This window comes from Chiloscyllium plagiosum, unplaced genomic scaffold (genome assembly GCF_037043375.1).
Source record: "Chiloscyllium plagiosum isolate Xiang-an unplaced genomic scaffold, Cpla_swu_hap1 HiC_scaffold_2, whole genome shotgun sequence".
In the NCBI taxonomy this organism is placed as follows: Eukaryota; Metazoa; Chordata; class Chondrichthyes; order Orectolobiformes; family Hemiscylliidae; genus Chiloscyllium; species Chiloscyllium plagiosum.
In genome coordinates this window covers 91,990,693-92,008,670 of record NW_028270140.1, presented here as the reverse complement: position 1 = coordinate 92,008,670, position 17,978 = coordinate 91,990,693, and the positions used below count along the sequence as shown (strand labels likewise).

At 40.4% G+C, this 17,978-nt stretch overlaps 1 protein-coding gene across 3 annotated transcripts in view; it reads left to right on the top strand.

The window, feature by feature from the left end:
- Positions 1-17,978, top strand: part of LOC122560168 (calcium/calmodulin-dependent protein kinase type IV) — a 163,190-nt gene that overhangs the window by 9,094 nt on the left and 136,118 nt on the right. The window contains exon 1 of one of the 3 annotated variants that reach the window (XM_043710542.2): positions 392-1,094. The exons of 1 other annotated variant lie outside the window; for it this stretch is intronic. In XM_043710542.2, coding sequence (XP_043566477.1) covers positions 979-1,094 — 116 coding nt within the window. In that variant the 5' untranslated portion in view covers positions 392-978. Of the gene's footprint in view, positions 1-391; positions 1,095-17,978 lie in introns of those variants that run through there. One more of the 3 variants, XM_043710525.2, reaches the window with a different exon arrangement.

Below are 17,978 nucleotides of genomic sequence, written 5' to 3'. Positions count from 1 at the left end.
TATTCCACGTACCTATCATAAAAACAGTTTTCCCATTAAATGATAAGGTAGTACTTTGCAGGTATATTACATGGATTGATTTGTTTTCAAATGAACCTGTTCTGAGATGTTATTACATACCCCTAAAAGCAGGTGGAACTTAGAACCTGGGACTGCACTGGTTCAGAGTAGGGACACAACCACTGTAGGCACATGAGCCATCACATGGATGATGAGGTGACAACTGAATACAGCAACTATTCAATTTACAAAATGAAGCCTACTTGGAGGTCAGGGATTTGAGACTGGACAGGCCGCAGGAACAGTTGGAGGTGCATTTCACATCCCCACACCCGTCCCGTGCTGAGCGGCCGGTTACCCCTCGAACATTCTCGGTGTTTTCACAGCTCCTGTTGCCCTCGCGCACCCTGCACCAGAGTGCAGCGCGAGACAGCCCGATTTCATTATTTAAAATACGACCCTATTCCGCTCCACCGGGCTCACACGTGCGAGAGTCAGGGTTAGTGAACCGCCCACGTACCCTAAAAAAACCCTAAAGAACTGCAGATATTGGAAATCAGAAATTACTGGAAAAACTCAGCAGGTCTAGCAGCATCTGTGGCGGAAAGCAGAGTTAAAATTTCAGGTCCAGTGACCCTTCTAAAGAATATCCCTTGACAGATACACAAACTGCACGGTAAAGTTGACAGCGGCGAGTTTTCTCAATGTACTACGGTACGGCGGTTATTCCACAGGCAGGTGGCTGTGTGCTTCAGTAACCCGTTGAAATCGCGCCCACTCGGAGCTGCAGCTTCAACAAGTTTGGGGATCTTTTTCTTATCGCTTGTTTTATTTTTAATTTTGTCCAACTCGCGTTACTTTTCTTAATCATAGTCTTGAACAGGAAAAGAGCTTCTCTCCGTGTACAGAGGGAGTGTAGGTTGCTGCGGCCATCACGCTGCCTGCTCCTCCGCTTCACTGGTCAGTGTGTTCTGGCAGATGGCCACGATGTTTCAAGTTGCCAGATCGGTATCGAACTGTGATTACTGGATCGACGGCTCTAACAAAGAAAGCGCCCTAGAAGATTACTATGAGATCGAAGCCGAACTGGGACGGTATGTCTGCAGTCAATTCCACTTTCCATCAACCCATTTCAATATGATTATTCGCTCAAAATGACACTTGCAAACCCAGTTTGTTTTGTTGGCAGTGTTAGTACAAGATAACATTAGCTGAGCTTGAAAATGATCAACCTTCTGATTTATATTAGAATTAAAATCAAAACGATTCTAAGGGTGATATATTCTGGCATCGGTTATCCTACTACCAGATGGATTCTGTGTCTGCAGTTTTGAAAGCCAAAATGAATAAATAGTCGTGGGTTATTCTGAAGTGTTGCAGACTAATATTTGAAATGATTTTGATAGGAAAATGTTTGCCAAAGGAGCACTTGAGGCCTCGACTATTTGAATAACTAAATTATTACTTCATTGGTCATTCGTCATCTTAAGACCATATCGGAATTGCTTCCATTCCATGCAGTATATATTTCTCAGCGATATAACTGTTTTGTAAGATATCATGTCGTGTGGGTTATCGTTGTTCTATTTCATACATGCGATTAGGATTTTTTTAGAAGAAACCCAGGAGGCTTATTGAAGTTTAGTATTGTATAAAGACGCGAAACCCACATGAAGGAATTTTTTTCTGTTATTCTCTTGTTGCAATAACATTGTTTTCCTAATTAAAACTTTCGCAAACTTAAGAATTCATATTGAAACAAAATTAACTTCAAATCAGAATAGTGGTTTCTAATTTTTTTAAGAAGCATATTGGTAGTTATCCATGTCCCATGTTTATTACAGGACATTAAAGTAGGCATTCAAACTTAATTAAACGGTGGTCAAATGGAAGAGCAGTTTGTCCATTTTCTGCGTTTTGGTCTGTTTGGTTCCTGATACTTTATTCCAATAATTTGCGACCAAGATCGTTGGATGCTTATTTTTGATCACGAGAAATGGTTCAAGTGGTAAAAGTAAAGTACAGTTTCATGCAGGATTGATGTTCCATATGTGAAGATATGCCGCTTTTGATATGTTACGACGGTCTTGGGGGATACTGAAAGTAATAATTGGTGGGGTTTCCAACTTTTCGACCATTATCAAGCATTTTTGTTAGAAAATGCAAATGTGGATATTGAATATACGCATCATGTAGAAACTCACTGCCACAGTTCTAATGTGAGGAGAAATTACAGTATTAGCAGAGTACTCACTGTATTGAAACTGCAGTAAATTCAAGCGGGAGTGAGGGAAAGATAATTGAGGGAGAGGATTGGGAGAGCATTCTGTTGCTAAAGAAAGAGTACTGTGCTTGGGTCTTTAGACCTCTGTTCACGAATTCCCTGCTAAGAATAAGATACCATAATTGTTGTTACCTTTCAACCAGATATCCAATCCTAACAAAGGCTATCAATATAGTGGGATTGGGGTTCCTGGAAGGTGACTACAGTTGAAGAACTTGACTGATGGCAAATCTATGGCAAATAAATCTGTAGATAAAAATAAAGTACAACAAAACAAAAGTAAAATTAAAATTCTAAAAAATTGCATTTGTTCCAGCTAGCATTGTTCCAGCTATCTGCTGACATTGGTTGTTAATTTGTTCCAGAATTGCATATCTGGGGGTTTCTGCTAAATGTGTAGGATTAGATGTTCCAGCATATATAAAATCCTCAGTATTTATGTAGAATTATGTGACATTCAAGGGCAAAGGTTCAGTTCAGCTGTCCTCTGACATCACTTACTGTAGGCTGTTGCACATCAGTCAATTAGCAGAAACTGTAAAAATGTATTTCCATGCAAGCTCTTGTCAGCCAGTCACATTCAGCGATTTTGTCTCAGGATGCAAAAATACATCTCATTAACTTTGAAGAGCTTTACATTCAAGCTTGACACTATAACCACAGTGCCTACACCAATGCTACCCACACACATTTTTCTAGTTCCTGGAAGACTACCATTGCATAGCATGTGTATTAAATTGAGCTATAACTGTTCATAATAGGTAAAATAATTCAGCCAACATAATATCATAGAAAAATCCTCAATTTTTCTCTACAACTTAATTATTTTCAGTTGGTGAAGAAAATTTAATAATTATTCAGGCTGGTGTTTAAGCTACAGAATTTAATTTGGTCAGTAACTGGCTTTAAACAAGCCTTCCATTAAAATATGCAATTGTTATATTTCTATAGCTCATTTTTTTAGGTATTAACCCTTAAATGTTGACACTACCCCATAATTCCTCTGCAACATTATCCTTATAGTTTTTTTTAGGATTAATTTTCATATACACAATTTGGCATAGTTGGAACCGCCAATGCATCTGTGTATGTTATTTTAGAATCTGAAAATTCAGGTATTTACTAAAAGAATAAAAGTATGATGCTTATGTCAAAAGGCGTTAACTAAACAAAAGTCAAAGAATGTAAATATCCTAAATACACTATATCTTAAATGAAAAATATATAGAAGACAATTATTTATGTTCTAAACTAAACTTCTTAAATTGTCTTCTACACCCTTTTTTATATAACCTCTAAAACCCAAGTCAGATACTTAACAAAATTTGGAAGATTAGCTACTTGTCTGAATCTGCTCTAAAGATTTGTATATTGGTTGAGATTGCTAGGACCTTCTACTTTCTTCCGTCAAGGTTGTCCCTTCAAATTTCTTCCAAAAGTCCCACTCTTGTAGACTGCCAGTTCAACATGTGTAATGCCATCACCTTAAGCCTAGATACTTTAGATCAAAACTCTCCTAATTCTAATATTCTAGTAACTGTGGAGTCTTACACGTAAAACTCTGTCTCTTTCAGTTCTCAGCATAACCACCCCAGACGTCGAACTCTTTGATAAGAATCCTTCAGTCAAGAAGAGGATAAACTCTTTGAGCTAGGACATTAAATTCAAAATGGATCCTGTGGGAAGGAGATGTCCCATGGTCTACAGTTAAATTGTTCTGAAAACTAAAAATCTTGAGACTGAGTCACAGTCATAATCTACCCACCCCTATAATTAGATTCTTGATTATGCTTTGCTATTCTATTGTTTAACTCCTAAACAGCTTGGTCTCTTGATCATTTATGGAAGCTAGGTGCTTGATCAGAAATAGACTCCGAGAGAAACATAGTTCTTAAAGGCACTCAACCTTACAAAATAATTTTTTTCTCTGCTAAAAGTATATGGGCCAATAACCTTGTTACAAGGCTACATAGGGTGCTTAAGCCCTGGGCTGATCAGTTTCTTTTTAAAGAAGCATGTGATGATGCCATCTACAACAAGATAATACTAATGCTCTGACAGCATTCTTGTCTAATGTGACAATTGCTGGGAAGTCAGTGAAGTTACACTTCTATCTTAGATGTATATGATTTTTTTATAATGATATATTTAGAGCAAAACAGCACATATTCTTTCAACCCATCAGTCATCTAACTTGTCACTTAATTTTAATCTTACCACTTAATTCTATTTTAAAAAAAAGATTTTGGGTGTCATCAACAAGGCCACATGTTGTCCAACCTTGATTGTCCTTGAAGTAAGCGGCTAGCTAGACCATTTTAAAGGGTGATTAAGGATTGGTCTCATTAAGGTGGATATAAAGCATGTAAGGAGAGCAAATTTCCTTCCCAAATAATCAGTAAACCAGATATTTTACAGTGTCATTTCATGGTCATAAATTCTGAAACTAGATTTCAACACGATTTATTTAACTATTTTTCAATCTCATCAGCTACCTTGTTAGGGTTTAAACCCAAGCCCCCAGAATGTGGATCTTTGGATCGTTAGTCTAATGACATTACCACTACACCACCATCTTGTCCTGTACTAGGTAGTCCTCTTATAGAGTCATAGAGTTATACAGCATGGAAACAGGCCTTTCGGTCCAACTCGTCCATGCTGACCAAATATCCTAAACTGATCTAATCTCATTTGCCTCCACGTGGCCCAAATCCCTCTAAACCCTTCCTATTCACATACCAATCCAGATGTCTTTTAAATGTTGTAATCGTACCATCCTCCATCATCTCCTCTGGTAGCGCATTCCATACACACACCACCCTCTGAGTGAAAAGAAATTGCTCCTTCGATTCCTTTTAAATCTTTCCCCTCTTGCCTTAAACGTATGCCCTCAAGGTTTGCACTCCTCTACCCTGAGGGAAAGACCTTGGATATGTCCCTCATGATTTTATAAACTTCTATAAGGTCACCCCTCAATGACCAATGCTCTAGAGAGTAAGGCCCCAGCCTTATCAGCCTCTTCCTATAGCTCAAACTCTCCAATCCCAGCAACATGCTTAAGTCTTTTCTCAACCCTTCATGTTTAACAATATCATTCTTATAGCAGCAAGACAAGAATTGAATGCAGTGTTCTAAAAGTGGCCTCACCAATGTTCTGTATAGCTGTAACATGACATCCCAACTCATATACACAATGCACTGACCAATGAAGACAAGCACCCTCTTCACCATCCTGTTTATCTGCGACTCCATTTTCAAGGAACTATTCATCTGCAACCCTAGGTTTCTTTGTTTGGCAACACTCCCCCGGGCCCTACCTTTAACTGTATAAGTCCTGCCCTGATTTGCCTGACCAAAATGTGACACCTATCATTTATCTAAATTAAACTACATCTGCCACTTCTCAGCCTATTGGCCCATCTGATCAAGATTCACTTGAACTATGGAATAGCCTTCACTATTCAATATACCATCAATTTTGGTGTCATCTGCAAATTCACTAACCATACCTCCTACAGTCACATCCAAAACATTTATATAAATGATGACAAGGAGTGGACCCAGCACGAATCCTTGCGACACACCACTGGTCACAGGCCTCCAATCCAAAAAGCAACTCTTTCCTGTCTCCTATCTTGAAGCCAATTTTGCTTGCTTTAACTATTTAACTTGCTACAGTACCAGCCTCAGACGTATTGCTTTTCTTACTACCTCTTTGGGGCCCTCCCTACTTAATAGTTTAAAGCCTCATGAGTTGCATTAGCAAATCTGCCCATCAGGATATTGGTCCAATTTAAGTGCAACCATCCTTCTTATACAGGTCTCTTCTACCCCAGAATAGATCCCAATGATCCAAAAATATGAATCTCTGCCAATGCACGAACTCCTCAGCCATGCATTCATCTGCTCTATCCTTTTACTCCAACTCTCACTAGCACATGGCACCAGGAGTAATCCAGATATTTCTACTCTTGAGGACCTACTTTTTCGGCTCCTGCCTAATTTCCTATATTCTCTCTGGTGAAACTCGTCCATTTTTCCTCCAAGCCATTTGTACTAATGTGTACAATGACCTTCTGCTGGTCCTTGTTCCTTTTGAGAATATTCTGCACTCTGTCCAAGACATCCTTGACCCTAACACCAGGGAGGCCACACACTATTCTGATGTCTCGCTGTCAGCTACAGAACATGTGTCTGTGCCCTGACTAGAAAGTCCCCAATCACAATCGATCACTTGGAACCTGACATTCCCCCCATAACAGTAGAGCCAGACCAGGTGCCAGAAACCTGGCTGTCAGTGCTATATTCCCTTGAGAGACCATCACCCCCTACTGTATCCAAAGCAGCATACTTGTTTGAGATGGATATAACCACAGGAGAGTCATAGAGTCATAGAGATGTACAGCATAGAAACAGACCCTTTGGTCCAACCCATCCATGCCGACCAGATATCCCAACCCAATCTCGTCCCACTTGCCAGCACCCGGCCCATATACTTCCAAACCCTTCCTATTCATATACCCATCCAAATGCCTCATAAGTGTTCCAATTGTATCAGCCTCCACCACTTCCTCTGGCAGCTCATTCCATACCCGTACCACCCTCTATGTGAAAAAGTTGCCCCTTAGGTCTCTTTTATATCTTTCCCCTCTCACCCTAAATCTATGCCCTCTAGTTCTGGACTCCCCGCTCCAGGGAAAAGACTTTGCCTATTTACTCTATCCATGCCCCTCATAATTTTGTAAACCTCTATAAGGTCACCCCTCAGCCTCCGACGCTCCAGGGAAAACCGCCCCAGCCTATTCAGCCTCTCCCTATAGCTCAAATCCTCCAACCCTGGCAACATCCTTGTAAATCTTTTCTGAACCCTTTCAAGTTTCACAACATCTTTCCGATAGGAAGGAGACCAGAATTGCACGCAATATTCCAACAGTGGCCTAACCAATGTCCTGTACAGCTACAACATGACCTCCCAACTCCTGTACTCAATACTCTGACCAATAAAGGAAAGCATACCAAACGCTTTCTTCACTATCCTATCTACCTGCGACTCCGCTTTCAAGGAGCTATGAACCTGCACTCCAAGGTCTCTTTGTTCAGCAACACTCCCTAGGACCTCCTGCATTTCTTGCCCACCTCTCCTACCTTTCTTAATGGTAACGCATCAATCTGACTGTATTTGTGGCTTTTCTATCTTCCTACAATTGCCATCCAGGAATTGCTAGATCCTGTAAATTCCTCATTGCCTCTAACTGCCGCTTCAACGTATTCATGTATTCTGATAGGATTCGCTTCCAAATATACCTCCTGCATACACAATCCCTGCATTCCCTCCATAACAGTAGAGCCAGACCAGGTGCCAGAAACCTGGCTGTCAGTGCTATATTCCCTTGAGAGACCATCACCCCCTACTGTATCTAAAGCAGCATACTTGTTTGAGATGGATATAACCACAGGAGAGTCATAGAGTCATAGAGATGTACAGCATGGAAACAGACCCTTCCAAACCATTCTTATTATCTTGACAGCCATTCTCCATTTCCACAATGGTGAACAGAGTAAACCAGGCTCATTTGCCACTTCAACAACTGAAGAATTATTTTTTCTTCACCAGTATAATGTTGCTTTAATATAGCTGGACTAAATTGCAATCAAAATGGAATAATAAATAGTTGACAGAAACTCTCATCCGTGTGAGAGAGTAAAGGCTTACATAAAGAGATATTGGTAAGATAGTTGAAACATGATCCATTTGGGCAATGATTTCTCTCAATGCTGCATTACATGACAAGTAGTGCAATTATCATCCTACTGTGCAATGTTCTTAGCCATTTTAATTTTAAATAGTAGTATGCTTTTAAGTGCTTGTGTTCTGCCTCTCATAACTCATCTAAAGTGGTAGAAAATTTTCAGTTGGTTACCAAAACAACTATTGTGCAAGCGTACATATGCTCTGTTTCACTTATTGATGCTTTAATTCAAACTCTTATCATTGAAGGTGGGTGGAACATGTACAACACTGAAAGGAATAGTGTACCATTAGAGACGGGGAGAAACCTGCTTCATGTTAACATGGCTATTTCTTGGAAGTTCTTATGTAGATGAATCATCTCTGATCCAGATCAGCACACTGTCTAGGTTGATTCAGTCAGCATGTGAGAACATTTGCCATTGATGTTTGTCAGGGAATTAATCTTTTCACAAAATTTGAAAAATAATTGCATAAAACACAAGCAAAGTATTGCAGATGCTGGAAATCTGCAGAAAAACAAAGCACTGTAAAAACTCACTAAATCTGGCAGCATTTGTGGAAGGAGAAGTTTTGAGTCAAATGTGATCCTTCTTAAGAACTGAAGGAAGGTAGGAATGTGATGGGTTCCAAGCTAGTGTGGGAAAGAACAACAGGGTATGTTTGAGATAGGGTAGGAGTTGGAAGGGATTAAATGTCAGAAGACACATGGAATGAGAGGAAAAGACACCGGTAAGAGTTGTACTAAAGGATCAAAAAATCTATTTAGAGTAAGTGTGAAAGACAGAATAATGAATATCTCTATCCAAAAGCAAAAGCGCATTTAAGACCGGCAAATGGCAAAATACACATTCAAAGTGGAGGATAGAGTTCAATCTCTGAAATCGTTGAATTCAGTGCTGAGCCCAGAAGGCTGCCATGTGCCCAATCTGAAGATGAGGTTATGTGTCTCAAGCTTGCAGTGAGCTTCTTTGGAACAGTGTTACGGGTTGAGGACACAAATGTGAATGGGAGCAAAGTGGTGAATTGAAATGGTAACTAACCAGAAAATTGGGCTCATGCTTATGTTCTGAATGGAGGTGTTTTGCAAGTGAGCTCCCAGTTTGCATTTGGTCCTCTTAATATTTAGGAGATGATATTAGAACAGAAAACACGGTATACTAAATTGAAATGGGTACAAATAAATCAATGATTCAGCTCATGGCAATATTTGAGGCCTTGGATGAGAAATAGGAAGGAGATAAAGGGGCGGGCAGCTATTGTATTTTCTGTGATTGCATGGAATGTGCTCTGGGAATGGAACACGTTTTTTAAGATGATTGATGAATGGCCCAAGGTACCATCAAGGAACAGTCCCTACAGAATGCTGATATTGGATGGTAGGGGAAGATGTGTTCATTGTGGCATCTTGCTGGAGGTGGTGAAAATGGTGGAGCATGATCCTTTGCATGTGGAGGCTGGTGGGATGGAAATTTTGTCTTCTGGTATGTTTTCCTTTTCCCTCAACTAAGCATTCCTTTGCCATTATGATTTACTGGCCTTTAATTGTGTTTGACTCAGTTCCTACACTTTTACTCTCACATGTGCTCACCCAATTATTCCATGGGCTTCAGTTTGCTGCTAAGCCTGTTCTATGTCATATTATGAAATACCTTTTGGAAGACCCTGTCAACTATATGATCATCTTCTCACTACCTTGTTAACTCTTTAAAATTCATTTGTGGGATATGGATAACACTGGCTGGGCCACTGTTTATTGCTTGTTCCTAGTTGCCCTTGAGAAGGTGGTGGTGAGCTGTCCTCTTAAACTGCTGGAGTCCATGTACCTCATGAAAAAAAACTACTGAAGGGAATTAGTTAAGTACAACTTGCCTGTAACAGGTTCGTGCTGACTTTCCTTAATTAATCCTCATTTTGTGAAGTAATTTAATTTTGTCCAAATCGTTTCTCAAAGCTTTATCACTTCCGAAGTTAAATTGACAGGCCTGTGTTATTAGGCTTGTCCTTACACTCTTTGTTATACGTTTGTAATCCTTGAGGCCTCTGGCACCATCTCTGTTTCTGAGAAGGAGTGGAAGGTTATGGTCAGTGCCTTCTCAATTCTCACACTTATTTTACTCAGTTTTTTGAATGTATTATCTCCAGTCCTAGTGACTTACAAAATGTAACAACAGCTAGCCTAAGACCTCCTCTTCACCTACTTTTAGCCTATCCAGGGTCTCAACTTACACATTTTTCACTAAAACTTGGACAACACCTTCCTCCTTGACAGATACAAAGTATTATTATCTCATCTGTGCCAATGTCTCCATGCATAAATTCCCTTTTTGTTGCAGAATTGTCCCCATTTTTCCTTTTACCAACTTTTTATTATTTATGTATCTATGGAAGGATTCCTTTTTATGCTCATTGCTAGTCTCGTCTCATGCTCTGTTTTTCTTTTTTTTATATTCACTTGCCTTCTGAACTTTCTATATTCAGACTGATTTTCAATTATGTTACCCTGCTGTCATTTACCATATACGATACTGATGCTTTCTCTCATTTTTCTTGCTACCTCTATCATCGTTCAGGAAGCTCTGGATTTGCACGTCCTACCTGTTTCTTTGGTGGGAAGTGTACCTAAACATTCAAACTTGAACACAGTCCATTCTTCATTTAAAGTTTTGCTTGTTAATTTTGATTCCAACTTACCTGAACCAAATTCATTCTCCCTACTGAACTCACCCACATTTAATTAATTCCCCCTTTGGATTTCTCCTTGTCCATCTTCGTATGATCACGATCCTTTATGTTCTGCTCTTTTGACATTTGATCCACTTGACACACATCTTTTCTCATAATCAGATCCATCAGCGCTTTCTCCCTCTTTGGTGAGAAGCATACTGATCTTGAAATTTCTCCTGAGGCAATTCATAAACTCTTCCCCCTCTCTACCCTTTATACTATTACTATCCCAGTCAATATTAGGATAATTTATTACCCATTATAACTACCTATAGATTATGCATATCTCCCAAGATTTCCTGACAAATTTGTCGCTTTGCATATTTTCTACTAGATGGTGGCTATTAGAATACTCCAGTAGTATACTATCTCTTTTGTTTCTTAGTTTTAACCTCATTGATTCTTCCATTGACTCCTCTAGGACACCTAGCTTTTCATCATTATATTTTCTTTTGAATCAGTTTTGTTAGCCCACCTCCTTTCTTCCATTCTCTAACTTTCCTGAGCATGCTGTATCCAGGAATAATTAGTACACAGTCCTGCCCTTTTTTTTGAGTTAGTTCTCTCTTAAGACCAGAGCATCATATAGCCACATGAAAGTAGCTCCAGTGTTCCAGCAATCTGAATCTCTCATTTGTGTACCGACTTCCCAGCCATTCATTCATCTCTTCTAGTTAATTTCTTTTTATGTTCACCAGTTTTTAATATGGGAGTAATCCAGAGACTACCACCTTTGAGGTCTTGCTAGCTCTTTACATCTGGTTTAAGTGACAGCAGTACGCAATCTAGACAGTTGTTTCTCAGTAATCAGTTGTAAATTATGAATTGACAAATTTGCAATGAATATCTGTTGAAGGCCTCATATTAAGGTTTTTGTTTGATGACTTGAGTTTGAACAATTGTGAAAAATTCTTTTATTTCAAGTTCTATTCAATAAAAGGAACTTTTAAAAAAAGACTTTTGCTGTTTATATCAATGATTAGGATGGGAATGTATAAGGCATAATTAGCAAGTTTGCAGATGACACTACAAAATAGGCAGTATTGTTGACAGTGAGGAAAGTTGTCAGAAATCACAGAAGGTGAGTAGGCTGAGAAGTGGCAAATGGAGTTTAATATAGATAAGTGTGAGGTCTTGCATTTTGGAAAGTCAAATCAAAGTAGGAGTTACATGGTGAATAGTAGGGCCTTAAGGTGTGTAGTGAAACAGAGAGACCTTAGAGTTCAGGTGCACGGTCCTTTGAAAGTGGAGTCACAGGTAGACAGGGCAGTAAAAAAGGCTTTTGGCAAACTGGCCTTCATCAGTCAGGGCACTAAGTATAGAAGTTGGGAAGTTATGTTACAATTGTACAGGACTTTGGTGAGGTCGCACTTGGAGTATTGTGTTCCATTTTGGTCGCCTTATTATAGGAAGGATGTTATTAAACTGGAAAAAGTGCAGTAGAAATTTTCAAGGATGTTGCCAGGACTCAACAGTCCGAATTATAGGGAGAAGTTGGACAAGCTAGGACCTTTTACTTTAGAGCATAGGAATCTGAGGGGGTATCTTATAGAAGTGTATAAGATCATGAGAGACATGGATAGGGTGAATTCACTCGTCTTTTTCCCCAGGGTTGGGGAATCAAGGACTAGAGGGCATCAGTTTAAGGTTAGAGGGAAAAGAATAAAAGAGAATCTGAGCAACAGACTTTTTGCATAGAGGGTGGTACGCACATGGAATTGACTGCCATTGGGAGTTGTTGAGGTGGGTGCATTAACAACGTTTAAAAGGCATTTGGATAAGTACATGGATAGGAAAGGTTTAGAAGGATATGGGCTAAGTGCAGAGAAATGGGGTTAGTGTAGGTGGGCATTTTGGTCAGCATCGACCAATTTAGGCCATAGAGCCTGTGTCCGTGCTGTAGGACTCTATGACTTCAAAAACACATTTCTGGGAAATCACATGACCTCTGCTAATACAAGAGCATAAGAACTAGGCAATTTAGTTCTCAAGCCTGTTCCATCCTTCAATAGGATTATAGCTGATCTCATTTTGACCTCAACTCCATTTTCCTACCTGCTCCCCATAACCACTTAACCTGTTACTCATTAAAAATCTGTCTATCTCCCCTTGAAATCTACTCAATGGCCACGCTGTGGGGAATGAATTTCACGGATTCCACAGAAGCCAATTGCATGTAATCGCTTTGTAGAAATCAGCTGGAGCATTGGGGTTGGCTGTTTTGGCTTGTGTAATGATGCAGTATTTTGTTTGGAGATTACTTGGTTCTCAAATGGGGGCAAAAAATCTCCTGTTGAGGAAAGATTACCCAACTTGTCTCTTTGTTGTTTCAAAAGTCCCTTGTGAATCCTCATTGTCCTTGTGAAGTGCATCACGAAGATTTCTTGATACTTTGCTTCCTGATCAAGCTGCATCTGCCAAGACCCCAGAGGCGACTGATATGTCTAGTGACCTGGTCTGTGTGTGCCAGAATAAACAGCCATCTTAACATTCAACACTTTATTGCTTTCAAGAACTGTTATTGAACAAAAGGTTTTTCACCCCCCAAGGTGAACTTCTGTTGAGAGAAATTTCTTATCCACTTTACCTGGTGTGTGCGTGTAAAGATATATGTTTGTGTTTCAAGATATTTTCATGTTACATTGTGTATGAGTTTATCAGTTTTGTATTTTTGTTGATTTAATATAAAATAAAACATATTCAATCATTTAGAGTCGTAGAGATGTACAGCACGGAAACAGACCTTCAGTCCAACTTGTCCACGCTGACCAGATATCCCAACCCAATCTAGTTCGACCTGCCAGGACCCGCCCCATATCCCTCCAAACCCTTCCTGTTCATATACTCATCCAAATGCATTTTAAATGTTGCAATTGTACTAGCCTCTACCACTTCCTCTGGCAGCTCATTCCATATACGTACCACCCTCTGCATGAAAAGGTTGCCCCATAGTTCTCTCTTTTGTCTTTTCCCTCTCAACCCTCTCAGCCCTCTAGTTCTGGACTCCCCCTCCCCAGGGAAGAGACTTTGTCTATTTATCCTATACATGCCCCTCATGATTTTATAAACCTCAAAAAAGTCACCCCTCAGCCCCCGATGCTCCAAGGAAAACAGCCCTAGCCTATTCAACCTCTCCCTATAGCACAAATCCTCCAATCCTGGCAACATCCTTATAAATCTTTTCTGAACCCTTTGAAGTTTCAGAACATCTTTCTGATAAGGAGACCAGAATTGCACGCAATATTCCAACAGTGGCCTAACCAATGTCCTGTATAGCTGCAACATGACCTCTCAACTCAGTACTCTGACCAATAAAGGAAAGCATACCAAATGCCTTCTTCACTATCTTATCTATCTGCACCTGTACTATGAAGGAGCTATGAACCTACACTCCAAGGTCTCTTTGTTCAGCAACGCTCCCTAGGACCTTACCACTAAGTGTATAAGTCCTGCTAAGATTTGCTTTCCCAAAATGCAGCACCTCACTTTTATCTAAATTAAACTTAATTTGCCACTTCTCAGCCCATTGGCCCACTTGATCATGATCCCGTTATAATCTGAGGTAACCTTCTTCACTGTCCACTACACATCCAATTTTGGTGTCATCTACAAACTTAATAACTATACCACTTAGTAGTGGACCCAGCACCAATCCATGTGGCATTTCACTGGTAACAGACTTCCAGTCTGAAAAACAACCCTTCACTACCACCCTCTGTCTTCTACATTTGAACCAGTTCTGAATCCAAATAGCTAGTTCTCCCTGTATTCCGTGAGATCTAACCTTGCAAACCAGTCTCCCATGGCGAACCTTATCGAACGCCTTACAGAAGTCCATATAGATCATGCCTGCTCTCATCAATCCTCTTTGAGTTTTTTGAATAAGTAACAATCAAGTTTGTGCGACATGATTTCCCACGCACAAAGCCATGTTGACTATCCCTAATCAGTCCTTGCCTTTCCAATACATGTACATCCTGTCCCTCAGGATTCCCTCCAACAACTTGCCCACCACCGACGTCAGGCTCACTGGTCTGTAGTTCCTTAGCTTGTCCTTACCTTCTTAAACAGTGGCATCACATTAGCTAATCTCCAGTCTTCCGGCACCTCACCTGTGACTATCGATGATACAATTCCCGCCTCAGGCGACTGACTGTGTGGAGTTTGCACGTTCTCCCTGTGTCTGCGTGGGTTTCCTCTGGGTGCTCCGGTTTCCTCCCACAGTCCAAAGATGTACAGGTCAGGTGAATTGGCCATGCTAAATTGCCCGTAGTGTTAGGTAAGGAGTAAATGTAGGGGTATGGGTGGGTTGTGCTTCGGCGGGTCGGTGTGGACTTGTTGGGCCGAAGGGCCTGTTTCAACACTGTAATGTAATCTAATCTAATCTAATATCTCAGCAAGAGGCCTAGCAATCACTTCCCTAGCTTTCCACAGAGTTCTGGTGTACACCTGATCAGGTCCTGGTGATTTATCCACTTTTACATGTTTTAAGGCATCCAGCAATTCCTCCTCTGTAATAAGGACATTTTTCACGACGTCACCATCTATCCCCCTACATTCTGTATCTTCCATGTACTTTTCCTCAATAAACACTGATGACAGTGGATTTGGATTGGCTCAGGCTTGGAGGGCTGAAGGGCCTTTTCCTGAGCTGTAAATTTTCTTTGTTCTTTGTTCTTCTTAAAATACTAATTTAGTATCTCCCCCATCTCCTGTGGCTCCATACAAAGGCCGCCTTGCTGATCTCAAGGGGCCCTGTTCTCTCCCTAGTTACCCTTTTGTCCTTAATGTATTTCTAAAAACTCTTTGGATTTTCTTTAACTCTATTTGCCAAAGCTATCTCATGTCCCATTTTTGCCCTCCTGATTTCCCTCTTAAGTATACTTCTACTGCCTTTATACTCTTCTAAGAATTCATTTGATCTATCTTGTCTATACCTGACATATGCTTCCTTTTCTTAACCAAACCCACAATTTCTTTAGTCATCCAGCATTCCTTCTACCTACCAGCCTTTCCTTTTACCCTAACAGGAATATACTGTATCTGGACTCTTGTTATCTCATTTCTAAAGGCTTCCCTTTTTCTAGTCGTCCCTTTACTTGCGAACATCTGCACCCAATCAGCTTTTGAATGTTCTTGCCTAATACCATTAAAATTAGCCTTCCTCCACTTTAGAACTTCAGCTTTTAGATCTGGTCTATTCTTTTCCATCATTATTTTAAAACTTATAGAGCTATGGTCGCTGACCCCAAAATGCTCCCCCACTGACACCTCAATCACTTGCCCTGCCTTATTTCCCAAGAGTAGGTCAAGTTTTGCACCTTCTCTAGTAGGTACATCCACATATTGAATCAGAACATTTTTTTGTACACACTTAACAAATTTCCCTCCATCCAAATCCTTAACATTATGGCAGTCCCAGTCTGTGTTTGGAAAGTTAAAATCCCCTACCACAACCACCCTATTATTCTTACAGATAACTGAGATCTCCTTACAAATTTGTTTCTCAATTTCCCTCTCACTATTAGGGGGTTTATATTATCATCCCAATAAGATGATCATCCGTTTCATATTTCTCAGTTCCACCCAAATAATCTCCCTGGATTTATTTCCGGGAATATCCTCCCTCAGTACAGTACAAAAACACCACTCCCCCTCCTTTCTTGCCTCCCTCTCTGTCCTTCCTGTAGCATTTGTATTCTGAAACATTAGGCTGCCAGTCGTGTCCATCCCTGAGCCACGTTTCTGTAATTGCTACGATATCCCAGTCCCATGTTCCTAACCATGCCCTGAGTTCATCTGCCTTCCCTATTAGGCCTCTTGCATTGAAAATAAATACAGTTTAATTCATCAGTTCTACCTTGCTCTCTGCTTTGTCCCTGCCTGCCCTGACTGTTTGACTTGCTTCTATTCTCAACTGTACCAGTCTCAAATTGATCTCTTTCCTCACTATCTCCTTGGGTTCCATCCCCCCACCCTGAACAGTTCTAGCAAATTTCCCTGCCAGTATATTAGTCCCCTTCTAATTCAGGTGCAATCTGTCTTTCTTGTACAAGTCACTTCTACCCCAGAAGAGATTCCAGTGATCCAAAAATGTGAATCCTTCTCCCATACACCAGCTCCTCAGCCATGCACTCATCTGCTCTATTTTCCTATTCTTACCCTCACTAGCTCGTAGCACCGGGAGTAATCCAGATGTTACTACTCTTGAGGATCTCCTTTTTAAATTCCTGCCTAACCGTCTGTATTCTCCCTTCAGAATCTCATCCTTTTCCCTTGCTATGTCATTGGTTGCAATGTGTACAATGATCTGCTGGTCCCTCTTCCCCCTTGAGAACATTCTGCACTCTCTCTGAGACATCCTTGATCCTGGCACCAGGGGGGCAACACATCATTCTGTCTTTTCGCTGCTGGCCACAGAAACATCTGTCTGTGCCTTAGACTAGAGAGTCCCCTAACACAATTGATCTCTTGAAACCCGATGTACCGCTCATTGCCTTAGCGCCAGTCACCCCCTACATTTTCCAAATTGTTTGAAATGGGGATAAACTTCAGAAGACTCCTGTACTACCTCTCTACCTCTCTTACCTTTCCTGGACTCAACCCACCTATGTGACTGTATGTGCAACTTCTCTCCCTTCCTAAAGCTGCCATCCATCACATCCCCTTTCTCTTGTAAATTCCTCATTGTCTCTAACTGTCTTTCCAACCGACCCATTCGATCTAATAGGATTCACAACTAACGGCACTTATTGAGGATATAATCTTCAGTAACCTGTAAACTCTCCCTGAACTCCCACATCCAACAGGAAGAGCATATCACTCAACTAAAGGCCATTTTTGCTCTTTCAGTGTACAGACCCAGAAAATAGCACTGTCTTATTCCTCTACAAAACACTGCTCCAGGCTAACTTAAAACTTATGGCTTATATTTTTTAGTTTAATCAAGAGACATAGCTCAATAAAAACATATAATTTGAGTTTACTGAATAAACCTGGTTGATGGATCTCTTTATTTTCAGACTAATACAGAGAAAGCATATAATTAGCTATGTTGTGACCTGTGGAATGGTGTGACTGGAATAAGAGTGTGTGCTTCTCCCATCTCAGTCAAATATAAAATTGGGTCATTCCTGGTGTGAATCCTGTGATCTCTTCACGCAAGAAAGGAAGGAGCTGAGGGTAAAAAAGACATCTGAAAGCCGAAGTGTTTCCATG